The 13995-nt window shown below is 31.2% G+C and overlaps 2 protein-coding genes and 1 long non-coding RNA gene across 9 annotated transcripts; 1 reads left to right on the top strand and 2 right to left on the bottom strand.

Moving 5' to 3' along the window:
• Positions 1–319: 319 nt before the first annotated feature.
• Positions 320–1522, top strand: LOC121206331 (uncharacterized). Its single transcript, XR_005901408.1, has 2 exons — positions 320–649; positions 1220–1522. It is a non-coding gene; the product is annotated as an uncharacterized lncRNA (long non-coding RNA).
• A 909-nt stretch (positions 1523–2431) lies between these two features.
• LOC121206329 (NEDD8-activating enzyme E1 catalytic subunit) lies at positions 2432–6359 on the bottom strand. The gene is made up of 9 exons (XM_041077217.1): positions 6042–6359; positions 5755–5918; positions 5087–5289; positions 4075–4307; positions 3920–3982; positions 3775–3831; positions 3379–3500; positions 2912–3029; positions 2432–2808 (listed from the first exon to the last, which is right to left on the bottom strand). Exons 1-9 carry the CDS (start codon positions 6138–6140, stop codon positions 2521–2523), a joined length of 1347 nt encoding a protein of 448 aa, XP_040933151.1. The 5' UTR covers positions 6141–6359; the 3' UTR covers positions 2432–2520.
• A 3090-nt stretch (positions 6360–9449) lies between these two features.
• On the bottom strand, positions 9450–11422 carry LOC107928508 (probable aquaporin NIP7-1). Of its 7 annotated transcripts, none has more exons than XM_016859752.2 (5): positions 11082–11422; positions 10773–10994; positions 10486–10684; positions 10084–10145; positions 9450–9896 (listed from the first exon to the last, which is right to left on the bottom strand). In XM_016859752.2, exons 1-5 carry the CDS (start codon positions 11271–11273, stop codon positions 9762–9764), a joined length of 810 nt encoding a protein of 269 aa, XP_016715241.1. In that variant the 5' UTR covers positions 11274–11422; the 3' UTR covers positions 9450–9761. The 7 variants fall into 7 exon arrangements, with proteins under 7 accessions (XP_016715241.1, XP_016715239.1, XP_016715242.1 ...); XM_016859750.2 differs by having other exon boundaries at positions 10490–10684; XM_016859753.2 differs by having other exon boundaries at positions 9450–9893; positions 11082–11421.
• Positions 11423–13995: the final 2573 nt, after the last annotated feature.

Here is a 13995-nt window from a genome sequence, read left to right as displayed (position 1 = left end):
TGTTTCCATTTCTATTGGAGATCCTAATTTCCCAAAAATTTCATGTATAGCATTCACTAGATTCTGAATGCTTATGTTCTATCTTTTTTCATATAATATTTTTTTTCTCCTATAATTTTTTCTTGGTTTTTTTTTCGTATTGTTTTTTGTGTACTTTTTTGTATGTGCATCTTGATTATTTGATTTTTTCAGTCGCCACAATGGTATCCACTCGAACAGCTATCAGTTCTTAGTCTTAATCTAAATGGTCACTGTTCAGCAGGTTTTATTTCGTAGATTTTTAGATGTCTACTTCTTGCTTAAGCATGAGTATTGACAAAAGGAAACAATTTCTAAAGTACCAAAGGTCTCAAGAGAGTTCTGCTCGTAATACTCTGTTAAGGAGCTCAGCAAGGGAGTGCAGCGTGAGATGACTGCTGGGGTTGCAAAAATGATTGAGCGCTAGATATTTCATCAAAAGATCTGGAGCCTCTGTACTGCTTCTGGTGCACAGGCAGTACCTCATATTTTATTTAAGGAAAGGGTGTGCAAGATAATGTTATTGCTCAGAATCTTACTAACAACGTAGAACTTGTACGTGGTTTAAATCAGAGGCCCCATCTTATCCTTCTCGTATCATGCCTGACAAACTAGAAGCTTCTCACCGCAGGTATCTTGAACTTTTCTCTGAATGTAAATTATATCAACTCATTGCTTCTAATAGTTAATAATCTGATCTAGCACCAAAAACATAACCTTCCGATATTCCTTTAGAAACATTGGAGAATTCTTTAACTTGTCGAAGAACAGTAGCTTTTGGAAGCTGTTACATGTATTAAATATGCCCATAGTTTAAAAAAAAAACAAAAACAGGAGGGGGATTAGACCCGTCAATAGTTTGGGGCAAATTGTTTTGCCTAAATTGATCCCTTTTAAATAGTATAATTTGTTCTTAGATCTATCAAAATAATCTCTTGAAAATTTATAATAGTATGCTATGCCCAATGCCTAGCTTGTTTTGTAATGGGCGTTATTTATTGTTCTAATCCATTCTTGAACTCGATATTTTTGTCCAAACCTTTTTGAAAATGGAATGGCATGGACAGATGGTCTAGTCCTTGTATAGGTCTAAGGTTGATGGGACTGTATGAATTGATGATATATATATGCAAAATGAATCATGGAAATGGATTTGAGATTATGCGAAGTACTTATAATCATGATATTGTTGTGTTTTCAGAGGGATCACTGATGCATATGGCATAAGCATCCGCCGATTGGTGGTGACAGCTTAACATTTTCACAATGGGAAGGGTTCAATGCAAGTGATGTTCGGTTGCGTGTTGTCTCTGCGTCCTGCATTGCTTATTTCTTTATTTGTGCCAAAGAAGTTGCAATTTGGATGGCATGCCATATAAAATAACCCTCCTTTTGTTTCCTCACAATATTTCATGTTGTCATAAACAACTCTTTAGGAAAGCGTTTTATTTTGTGTTGTTTGCATTTTGATTTATTTTACATTCAACAAAAGCTTGAATTCAGCTTTTTTATTTGAATTGGAAATTGTTGTTACTTTTCTGTCTCTTATCTTGGGGTAAGGAATATGGTATATATTGCTTCCTATCTTTGTTCTTTGCTTTTAAGAAGGAATCATTTCCAGGCAGCAGTCCTTAAAAGAATAATCGGGGAGCCATTATCCATTAAAGTCTAACTATCGTACAAACAATCTTTTGACCTAATGAGACATAAAAAAGGGAAGTTGAATTATTCCGTGGAATAGAAAAAAATTTATTTCAACTAAAATAAAATTAAAGAAGTACTTGAAAAGGCTTGTACCAAGAGCAAAGTAAATGGACATGAAAGTATCTTAATTGTGAGCATAGAAAGTAGAGATTATAGACTATTTTGTTCCGAAAGTATTCCTGGTAAAATTATCATAAAAATTTTTGTATTCAAAGTCTAATTACATTTTGTCTCTATTTGAAAAAAAAATAAAGTAATCATTTTATTAAAAAATTTATCTTTTTTTTATTGTTAAAAATTTATTCTTATGCCTCAATATGAGGCAAACTTGATCTAATTATTTCGTTAATTATATCAATTTGTAACAATATAAATGAAATTTCTAACAACTAAAAAAAATTAACTTACTCTTTGATCTAACACAGAAATTGATTCACTTAATTTTTTAGTAAAAAAGATAAAATATAATCTTATTTTTAATATACCCGATTTATGCTATTTCTCATGACCCACCAATTTAGCTCCTCTTACAGTCCGCTAATTAAATTATTCATTTCAAAATTATGTACGTCCATTTCTAACTTCATAATAGTAGTAGTAATCATCATCATCAGAGAGAGGGAGGCAATTGAAATTAGATGAAGACTTGAACCTTCAGTTATACCATTGAAAGCAATTGGCATCTTAAAGTTCAAAATGTAATAGTAACTGGATCTCAACATATATTCTTCCATAAATACTGCAGAGATGATTGAAAATTTTGTCTAACAGTATCAGTATGATTTTATATTGCGAGGATCATGCACCACCAGCCATATCCATATCTGTAACCCCATCTATTCCTTTGAAAACAACTCGTAATTTTCTTAAACCAGACGACTTTTTGTCATCCTTGTTGATCGTACCAGTTGCATGGAGGACGTCTTTGGGGGTTTTATCCATGAGATCATATAGGGGTAACTCCAGATTTGATCGGGTCATCTCTTCCAAAACAGGAGGAGCCTGCATGTATAGATTCTTTCCGTGATATGTGATCGAGGCCTTTGTCATCAGCACCTTAGGATCCTCCTCTAGCATATCAACGAACTGCTTCCATACAAAAGGGGGGGGGGGAGGGACATGAATGAAAGTCACATACTAAAATTTTTACCAAAGCAATCAGCTTCATTAATTTCAAAAAGCTAAAAACCTTTTTTAGGGTAACTGCAGTATCCAGCTCGATGAGGACACCCGGACCACAGACGAGACAGTCCTTGTCCTTCACAAATTCGGTCACTTTTGTATGAAGACCTTCAACACCATTATACCTACACAAAGCAGTTTTGACAGTGGATATCATTTATCTAAAATCCAGACAAGATATTAAAACAATAATTTTTCATCCAACTGCAAGTATCGAGCTTGCTTATGAATTTCATTTGTATAATGTGAGGTGACGATTAATTTATCACAATAGAAAATCAACTCTTTTTTTTTTTGCATGGTGTCAGGGAGACTATCCTCCCTCCCTAAAGTAGCCAAGACTGTGCGATAGACGGAGAATAACTAATGAAATAAACATTTCTGAATGGAAATATACGTCAAAGTCTTCAAATGTTGCCACCACATACAAGTTGCAATAATATAATCACCAAAGTGTGAGAGAATTATACGTACGTAAGATAGTTTGATAGAGTTTTACTGCATCCTGATGCAATCTTCAAGGTTTCCAAAGTACATGCAGCAGATATAATTGCATTGGTGGAAGCAATGGCTGGTATGATGTTTTTTACAACACCCTGTGAGTAATAAAGAGAAGACACTCAAAATTGTAACAATTTATCCTTTAACAGATTAAAATTAATACTTTAAATCTGGCATGAGAATGCCATTTGCTTTATAAATAGTTGAGGAGTAAGAGATCTCAAAAAGTAGCAAAGAAAAAAAACGTAAGAAACCAAATTGATACATTGGACAACTTAAAATATAAGCAATTTTCTTCAGGAATAGTTAATAACACCAGAAGTAGCAGTACAGAGATCAAGAATATGTAAATCACAAATCCCAGAATACCTGAGTAAGAGAATAAGTAACTCCTGGAATGCCGAAAAGTTCAGCTCTCTTGACAGCCTGAGATAAATAGATGTATTAGTGAATGAATCAAAAAAGTAAAATCAATTTGAAGGGAAACTATGCTAAAAGGATACATATAATCAACCTCATCGTAGACCCACTTCATATGATCTGGATTATCTGGATCAAAAGCCTGTCCACTGTGAACCTGTAAGGTTGGGAGAACAGAACTGTCATGAAACATCAGATTCAACTGATATGTCATCTATTTAATAAAGCAGAAACAAGATGAATTATTACCTCATCCCATTTAATTAAGTGAGCATATTCAATACAATGAGCTGCATTTCTAGGGGTTTCTGCTAAGGTACATAGAGGAAACTTCACTTGAGGCGGAAATAGCCAGATTGTACACTCAAAGCATGGCGTAACCCCTGGCACAATCACCCTAGCATGACCCTTGAAACCTTCAGTCCCACCATCTACCATAGGCTTCATTGTTTCTTCACGTGGATTGTCATCAGAATCATACTCTTAAATAACAGAAAAACAAATAGGCACATTAAAGGATTAGCCGAGTTCAACAGAGACAGTCATTATGACAAATAAATGTCCAGTACATTAAAGGAAAGAGATGTAGATGATAAAAAGATATCTATTTAGCATTCATGATACAAAAAAAGAAAAATAGGTCATACCAGACACCTGCTTCTAATCATCTTAGAACTTCAAATTATCAAACTCACTCCTCCTTCGACAACAGGTATTAACGGATTAAAAAATCAAGAGACTCAAACATGTTGAGACACGCCATAGTTCTGTGGCCTCATGGTTCTCACATCTCATCATGTAAGCATAGGGAGCATATGCCTTATGGCTAAGTATGATATATTACCCGTATGTACTATCATTATTACATGATGAAGAACCTAGACAACAGCTTCTTGTCATCTTTTTCCAACAGATTATCAAATTCACGTATACAACAACCAGTATTAAGCGATTAAAAATATCTCAAACAACTCAACCATGTTGAGAAACATGCTGCCGTACTTAGCTCTCATGCTTTTCACATCTCATCATACAAGCATAGGGAGCATATGTCATAAGGTTATGTATAAGCTATAATCCTTTCGTGCTACCATTGCACCGTGATGATGAACTTATTTGCTATCCATAAATTTAAGATATATTCCAAGAATTCTAAAATGCAGAAATTATGATTTTAAAATGACATAGGCCAAATATAGTAGCTATAAAAAGCAAATTTCAAGTGGATAGAGTCAGCTTGTAATAGGTTAAAAGCACACACCAAGGAAACTACAAGCCACAGCATTAATATAGCTCCGAGCCTCAATGGAATCAAGACCGAGGGCAATGATATTGAAGTCGTTATAAAATTCAATGTCTTTATCCTCAATTCGGCAAAAATGGGGCACAATGTTCACGCCACTAACTCTTTCCATAACACGCTTTGCTGCAACCTCAGCCTTTGGCTTACCAACATCTTCCAGCCTACAAGTATTAACACCCAAAATTACACAAACTTCAAGTTTTGCAGTTCCAAATACAGATTAAATAGCAGACACAAAGTAGACACCCAAACTGCAGAGCCACCAAACAAATGACAGAGGTCGTAAAGCAAATATAAAGATGGCAAAAACTAGCTGCTATGAATATAAATAACCAATTACATCTCTAATCATTTCAAAATAGAATCATGCATCTTTTTGTGCTCAGTTTTTATTTTGATAAATGTAAAAACATCACCAGAATATTGCTATGAGATAATAAAAAATCCTCTCCTACCCTAAGATTGAACCAAAGACTTCCGAGCTTAAATATATTTAGAAAAACCAAAATTATAACAATAAGAACTAGTTATACTCCGGTTGTAGTTAGACAATCAATCTAATAACAACAAAAGATTTCACCATGGCAGTAAATTCAATCAACAATTAAACACCAAAGCAAAAAAACCTGAAGAGGAATTGACGGTTGAGATTGGTCACTTCAATCCGATCCATGTCGATGACCTCAAGATTTTTAAACCCCGAGAGAGCCAAATCCTTAAGCAGCTCACATCCCAATCCTCCAGCTCCCACCACCAAAACTCTCGCATATTCTTGTAAATCATCCCGTAACTGAAAATACCCAAAAGCCTCGAAAATGAAAACTTAAAAGAAAAACACCCAAAAATTTAAAGATTGCAAATAAACCGTTCGTAAAAATGGCACAGAGAGAAAAAGAGAAAAAAAGAATGATACCTGAACGCCAGGGTCGAAGGTTGGGCCAACGAGGTTTCCCGGTCGGAGGAGCAGCTTATCGAGGTCTCTTGATTTACTGGGTGGAGCTGCATCCGCCATATTTTAGGTTCTTGGGGAAGGGATGGTATCTGTTTTGTGACAAATAGGGAACAGGGAAAAGAAATGAAATGAAAAAAAGATGGCCTTTTTGTTATGTTAGCTTGGTTTCTACTCGACTCTGATCATCAGATGGCGTTTGGTTCTAACGCGTCTTCACTGTTCTGTCACCCCTACAAAACATTTTCTGTAAGTTGATTTTCTTTTGGGTTAATATAACATTTGGTACCTGCTTTTGCCTTTAATGTTTATTTGGTACCTGAGGTTTTTTTTGTCCCAATATGGTACATGAGTTTGGATTTAACCTTTAATTTAGTACCATACTAAAAAGGCATCATTTGACACAATGAATATTTGATACATGTACTCTAGTAAAAAAAATTATAGGTACTTAATTGAAAAAAGCAAACTAGTTAGGCACCGTACCTAATTAAACATTAGAATAAAATTTAAATACTAAAAATATATTAACCCTTTTATTTTCCTAATTAAAGTTGCAAAGCTGCCCGTGCTTATCACCTATGAAAATGAAATTATTCGAATTATGAAATTGGCAAATATTTTTAACATTAAAAATCAAATAATTCTTTTATATTCAAGAAATACAAATATTATAATTCCAAATTGGTTAACTAAAACTTCTTTTATTTGTCACCTATTTTTCTTTAAAATTTTCCAGCTGTGTACAGTATAATTATATTATTCAAGTTTAGAGTTTTATCACCCTATTTTACAGCCCACATAGAACTGTAAGTTATATTTGGAGCCTCGTAAGTTGTCCCTCTTTCCACTGTAGTTCGCCATTAATACAAATTAAAATATATTCTAAGTTCTGGTTAAAAATGACCCTTGAACCTTAAACAAATAGTAACAGTATTAGCAATGTATCAGTTGTTACTTGTTACCCAAGCATCACCTGGCTCCAAAATTTATGCTGTGATTGACAAGTTGATGAAAATGAGTAGCCATAAGGTTCATGTGTGGAATGGGATCTCACCCTCACAAGTCTTTCCTACTTGGTTTGAAATGATTTAAAAACCGGACCGGACTGGACCGACTTGTACTTACGAGGAACATCATTTGCATATACAAAAACTGTTACTTTTTCACTTTCAAGGCACACCAGAAGTGCCATAATAAGTTCCGACATCAACAAAGAGCGTAAGTCTTAAACATGAGCAGTATTATCTACACAAAGCACAACATAAATGGTAACTTACAGAATTTTAATTAAACATGAAATCATTTGAATGAATCCAATGGAAGAAAGGATATTTATTCATCTAAATACTGTACAAGCACAGGAGGAGAGACGTCGAAAGTCCCTCGATCAATATCTCAAACCAGTAACTAAAGAAAACCCTTCAAAAATCCTCAGGACCATATATCATCTGTATTAGAAAATCCTTATGTTCCTCCACCGGGAAACCGGAGAACGCTCTTACCCTCGAGGGATCTTCAACAAGGAAGCTATAAACACTAAAGAGTAAGTGTTTCTCAACTCCTAAGTTCACCAATTCATCGAGAACTTCCCTTCACGAATAAACATGTGCCTGCACTCTCTCCATAACAGCATTTCCCTAGCGGATCGACTTGGCAACATCTCTAATTGCATCGCTAATTTTCTTAAGCTATCTCTCCAACATATAATTAGCATTTCTCTTCTTGCCTTTGAGAAACTTCCCAGGCACATCACCAATATGTCGTTTAGTGCAGTACACATGGTAGACATAGATAGAATACACTACATAACAATTCTCCTATCCCAATTCTCCATCCATTGTTCTTCATCATTCTCTTCACAATTTGTTTCTCTTTTATTCATCTATTAAAGCAACTAACTTAAAAAAATAATAAGATGTAAGACAATCACCTGCCAGACCCAGATTCATATATAGCACATAAAAACTTGATCAAAGCTCAAAATCAAAATTTTCATTAGAAATAAAGTGTTTTTATTAATCAATAAAACAAATAGAACCAAACCCAGTTATTTACCCAAAAAAATAAAGAAGAAGCATTGACCAATTTCACCAATGTCTCGAGATTAAGTTAAAAAAAATACTGAGAAAAAATACCTGAGTTTTATGAGTACTGAGTTGGGGTTATTTGTAAAGTCTTTAACTGATCTAACAGCGTCAGAGTTGGCTCCTTTGTCCAGTTTTCCTTTTCCCTCTATTCGTTTGCTAAATCCGTTAAAATTCTCTTAATTTACAGATGCGTAAAACGACGCCGTTGAAGTTTTTACTAAAAAAAGCCGCAATGAGAAATTAAGTCCTTACATTTACATTATTTGTCAATTTGACTCTTATTCTTTATTTAAGTTAAATTTGACCTTCAATCTTTAAAAAAAAAAATTGAATTTGATTATCAAGAATTAAATTATTATTATTTAATTGAATTACTAGCTAAAATGTTAAATTATTAAACATGAAAGCTCTCATAGCAAACTACGTGTATTTTATGTTAATTTTTTAAAATTATTTTTTGAAGTTACATATAAGACAATGCCATGGAAACATGACATACATGTGGACTGTCATAAAGATTGTCACGCTAATATTATTAAAAAAATAATATTTTAGTTAACATATCCGTTAAAAAAATAATTTCACTTTTTGAAAGATTAATGATCAAATTTTATTCAAAAAATTAAAATATAAAAATAATATAAATATAAATATTAAGGACTAAATTTATCATTATACTTACGGCTGAGTAGAGTTCTAGAATAATTAAATACGTGACATTTGTTATAATCTTATTGGCTATGAATTTTCCATTAATATACTGTAAAATTTTTAAAAAGATATAATTTCCATACTTCAACAAGACCACTAATATATTTGGAAATAATTTCCAACCATTTAATTAATTTTTTATATAGATAATGTTTAATATATATGGTTATTTTTATTCTTTTAAGGTTTTTAAGTGATTTAGAATTTGCTTAAATTCTGATTAATTAAAGATATATAATACTAATTAATGGATACATGCACAAATAAAAAAAATTAAACAAGTCAAAAAGAATAATATATTAGATTTAAAATAAAATAGTTGAAAATTGGTGTTGAATTCAATTATATAAAAAAATTTACGGTATTAAAATGTTGTATTTAAATAGTATATATTGTATAAAATTTTATATAGTATTTAGAAAACATTATTTCATATCATTCACTAAATAGTATAACTTTTAAAAAATAAATTTAATATATATAATCAATCCGTATATTGCATGGGATAATAAACTAATTTAAGTACTAATTCAATTATCAACTTGTAATTAATAATTATAATTCGAAAAAATTTAAAACTGAATTTATATATCTAACATATATTAAAGTAATAAATAAATGATAACAATGCAAATAAAATAACATGTACGTTTGTAAAAAAAAAACTATTGAGAAGCTCAATCATTCTCATAAGTGCCATGGTTCAATCCTGCTCTATGTGGCCCTCCTTTTTACCCACCAAACAAAACCCATGAGATTTGTATTGCTTATAACTCAACAGCCTTTCATCACTTAGCTCCTCCCAAATGCCAAGGAATGGCTGAGCATATCACTGTCGGGAGAGGAGGTGGCAAGACACGGTTGGCCTTGGAGACGCAGGAATTTATACATCAGGGCTCCTAATACTGCTCCTAATACTGGGGCTGTTAGATATAACCATATGTTGTCGAAATTTCTTGACACAATTGCTGGTCCTAAGGACCTTGCTGGATTCAGTGATCCTCCTGAAACAGGCCTGCTTTAGAAAAAAAAACAAAACAAAAACAAAAGGAAGATCCTTTATATAAATGTTGAAGGTTTCGGATTTAAATTTTTTTAATGAGAAAATAAAATTAAAAGAATCTGTTTTCATTTAAAGATTCAATCTGACTCGACTCTTAATTTATTTAAGATTCAATATAGAAAAATGATTAATAAATATGTACCCTGAAATTAGGACCGCAAGCCGAATGGCCATTCCAATAACCAACCCGGACAGTTGACCAACCTGCAAAAATCCAGGGTCATGGATCCATTTTGTATTTATCTTTTTGCTCAAAATATGCTACTTATCATTGAAAAAATTGTTAATATTTTCACTCAAAATTTATCATAAGTAAATTATTATGAATTTAGTATGCATACTTGATAATGAGTAGGTTTTAATGAAAAATACTAATAAGATCAACAATAGGATGAACTAAATCTCAAATTTTATCAGCATATATTTGACTTTTTTTTGTCTTTTGTTTCACATACTATGAGTAACATTTTCTTTTTCGGATTAATGTTGGGCTATGATGGTATAAATGCCAAGAAAGAGATAATTAGCTGATATGGAGGTTCACCTACAGTTTGTGATTGTTGAGTCACTGCTGCAACAACAAATACGACGATGAAAGTGGCAAGGAGCTCCACCATGAAGGCTGATTGAGAGCCTTGGCTTGGCTGTGTTTCCATAACATCTGAATTTATGCCATAAACGAATTCTCCCATTAATGTTGCCAATACAGAACCCAGAATTTGAGCCAATATGTAAAGTGGTACCTATTAACACACACAAGAAGAAATTTCATGTTTAGTACCTAAATCAATGAAATATTAATTAAAAGAACAAAAGGGATTGTTAAATCACCCTGGACCAAGGAAAATAACCAAAAGCTGCAATGGCTATAGTGACTGCAGGGTTAACATGTGCACCAGATATGGATCCTATAGAGAAAATAAGTACCACAATTGTTAACCCTGCCGTAAGTGCATACTCCAACAACGCATCTCCACCTGTTAGCTTAGTGCTTGCTATGATCCCACTTATGCAAAACATCAAAATAAATGTCCCCAACATCTCAGCTATAATCTGCAATAACATATGTTCCAACCATTGTGTAAATAGCCCTCGGAATACGAAAAGAAAAAAAAGAGCTGAAGCGAAACCGGTTCTTACCGCGCGAGCAGGGTTGAGATCTTTGCCTTGTAAGAAGCAATGGAAAGAAGGGTTTTGGATCAAAATATCACCATTTGCTGACATAGAACTAGAACCCATCTCGTGATCATCTCTAGATTCATTGTTGTTGGAAACATTAGGCAAATGGTTGTCTTTGAAAAAATGTTTCATTTTCAAGACCAAAGGTTTCATGACAAAAGAGTTGATCTGAAAGACAAATCAGTGTCATATTGTTGTCTTATATATATATATAAATAACTATATACTATATAAAAGCCTAAACCCAAGGTGTAAAGAACATGTATAGTAGAAAAAGGTGAATTAAGAAATCATTCTTGACAATAAGTGGAGGGTCATTGAAATAGCAAGGGGGAGTTTTTAATATGGTTGAGTTGTTTGTTGTTCACGCAGTTTCAGCTGCTAAAGTGGGATGGTGAAAGTTTGAGAAGGGATTAAGGCAATTGTGAAGTCCCAACACATTTCTTGTGCTACTTATTAATGGCTGATTGGAGGAGACCAATTTGTTTGTACTTCTTAACTGTTTTCACTTCATAATATTAACCAAGCTTTAAAAAAATATTAAATTATTTTCCTTTTTTTATTTAAAAATTTTAATTTTGTGGTTGATATTAATATTTTATGTCAAAATTTGTCATCGATACGCTCGTATAATCCTACCAATTTTGGAAGCAAATTATTATGAATTCAGTAAGTATAATAGGAATAAATCTTAAAACTATATATGATTTTTGGTCTAATATACAATGTTATACATAAATTACAATTTTGTTTATTTTTATACATAAAATTTAGATATAATTCAAACTTCACAAGTTACTAAAACAATTACTGATATACTACCATTATATGTTTACATATTGCATACAAATTTTAGGCGAGCCTTCGAATTTGGACGGATAACCCAATTCATGAAGAGGTCTACTTTAAATGTATATAGTTGAATTGCAATCAAAATTTCATATATATATATAAAAAAATTATAATCAAAATTTATTATGTATAGATAAATTTTCAAAATATCAATATTATATCGATTAAAACGTTTTGAAAGTTAATTAAAATTTAAAAATCTGTATAATTTCAGTAAATATTTATCATTAATTTCTTTTTGATAAGCTAAAGGACTAAAGGAATAATTGTGGTAATTAATTTAATCAAGTGAATTAGTTAAAGCCACGTTTAATCACTTCAATTGTCATGGTGATATGCACGTACGGAATAGATCAGCATGTTTGATAAGCATTTTGTGATCTTAAAAAATATATTCATTTTATGTTAAAATGTTTTTTTTTTCAAAATATTCACTTTACCGACTTCAAAACTGAATTTGGTGTTTCCTCTTAATTTTTAATTAATATTATTTTGTTTTTCTTTTTAATATAATTTTAATAGAGGATATTTTTATTTCCAAAACCACATTTAATTTATATTATAAATATTAATTATTTATCAATAAAAATGTGTTTTATGCTTAATTATAAGTAAATAAATTGTAGATTATTATCTCATATTTCGCCATTATAGAAAACATTACTGAATCGAGTTCAGGATGATGTCATTTGTTTTAGGGATAAATCTCAAAATTATATATTAACTTTGTTTTAATGTGTAATTGTATACATGAATTTTAATTTGGTACAATTATACATGTGAAATTTTGATTGTGGTTCAAATATATACAGACAACTTTAATTTTGATCAATCATACAAGTTTTAAAAAATAAATACATTAATTTATTTTTATATTGGATAAATATAATTTAATTATGTATGTAGTATATAAACATTAAATGATGTTATATTAATAATTGTATTAATAATTTATGAAAATTTGATCAAATAAAAATTTTATTTTTAAAATTGCATAAAATCAAAAGTCGTGTATAGTTTTCAGTTAATGTCTTATTTGAGTAACGATTTGAGGCATTGGAAATAAAAATATCCTCTATTAAAATTATAGCTAATTTTTGCCCCCACCCATCAATTAATATGAGACTAAATATAGCTAAGGGCCCATATATATAAAGCAAGCCCAGGATAGGATCCTTTGAGTTCTTTTAGCCTCACTATAATTTCTAGATCCTTTAAACCCAAATTGGAATAAAATGGAATGCCCTAATGGATCCCTAGTATATGGAAAGAATAATGGGTTCTTTTGTTTCGTGAGAGACATAATATTGTTATGATGAATTTAGACTTTTAAATTTTAAATTAGGTTTTTAAGTGAAAATACTTGTAAATTATTCAACTGTTGAAAATTCAAGTTTAAATATATATTTTTTAATAGGTTCTGATAATATTTATATATTTTTTTACCCTTCCTTTTTATCGGAGTTTAAATTGTGTTGACATCCATCCTTATCCTAAATATTATATAAAAAATTATTTTTATTAAATAATAGATATATTTTAGTTGGTTAAGGCTAAAAAAATTGAAATCCATAGATTTCAACCAACTCTAAGTGAATTTCTTGTAAGAGAAAATATTTTTTCATTGTCACTGGAGTTTTTATAAACTATACAAGTAAAGTTAGGAATTGACGAGTATTCTATAGAGTATATAGTAAAATATTTTTAAAAAAAAGACACATCTCAATTTTTTAAGTTTGTTTATAGAATAAAAAAATACATTATCAGTGTATCAAATATTAACCTTTTAGTATACCCTAAAAACAAATGGTATCAACCCCAACCCACTTGCGGAGTTTTTTTACTTCATTGGTAGTGTATAAGATAATTGCTCTTAGTATATAGTGTGTTTTTTTATTCTACAAGTAACTATAAAAATTTGAGATGTGTCTTTTTTTTTAAATATTTATTTTTTTAATATTTTACTATACCATTATATAGAACACTTATCAACCCCTGATTCTTCTTAAAAACTCTAAAAACT

This window comes from Gossypium hirsutum, chromosome A09 (genome assembly GCF_007990345.1).
Source record: "Gossypium hirsutum isolate 1008001.06 chromosome A09, Gossypium_hirsutum_v2.1, whole genome shotgun sequence".
Taxonomy (NCBI): domain Eukaryota; kingdom Viridiplantae; phylum Streptophyta; class Magnoliopsida; order Malvales; family Malvaceae; genus Gossypium; species Gossypium hirsutum.
This window is presented reverse-complemented; position numbering and strand designations above follow the sequence as displayed.

What these genes read in the sequence shown, in the direction of transcription:
- LOC121206329 (XM_041077217.1), bottom strand. Translation starts at nt 6,140, where the DNA reads ATGGCGGATGCAGCTCCACCCAGTAAATCAAGAGACCTCGATAAGCTG. An exon ending in TGTGGCTTGTAGTTTCCTTG is followed by an intron (nt 4,308 to 5,086) that starts GTGTGTGCTTTT and finishes CTGTTATTTAAG; the next exon opens with AGTATGATTCTGATGACAAT. An exon ending in TGAAGTGGGTCTACGATGAG is followed by an intron (nt 3,832 to 3,919) that starts GTTGATTATATG and finishes TATTTATCTCAG; the next exon opens with GCTGTCAAGAGAGCTGAACT.
- LOC107928508 (XM_016859750.2), bottom strand. Translation starts at nt 11,273, where the DNA reads ATGAAACCTTTGGTCTTGAAAATGAAACATTTTTTCAAAGACAACCAT. An exon ending in GTTATTTTCCTTGGTCCAGG is followed by an intron (nt 10,685 to 10,772) that starts GTGATTTAACAA and finishes GTGTGTTAATAG; the next exon opens with GTACCACTTTACATATTGGC. An exon ending in TGACTCAACAATCACAAACT is followed by an intron (nt 10,146 to 10,489) that starts GTAGGTGAACCT and finishes GGATTTTTGCAG; the next exon opens with GTTGGTCAACTGTCCGGGTT.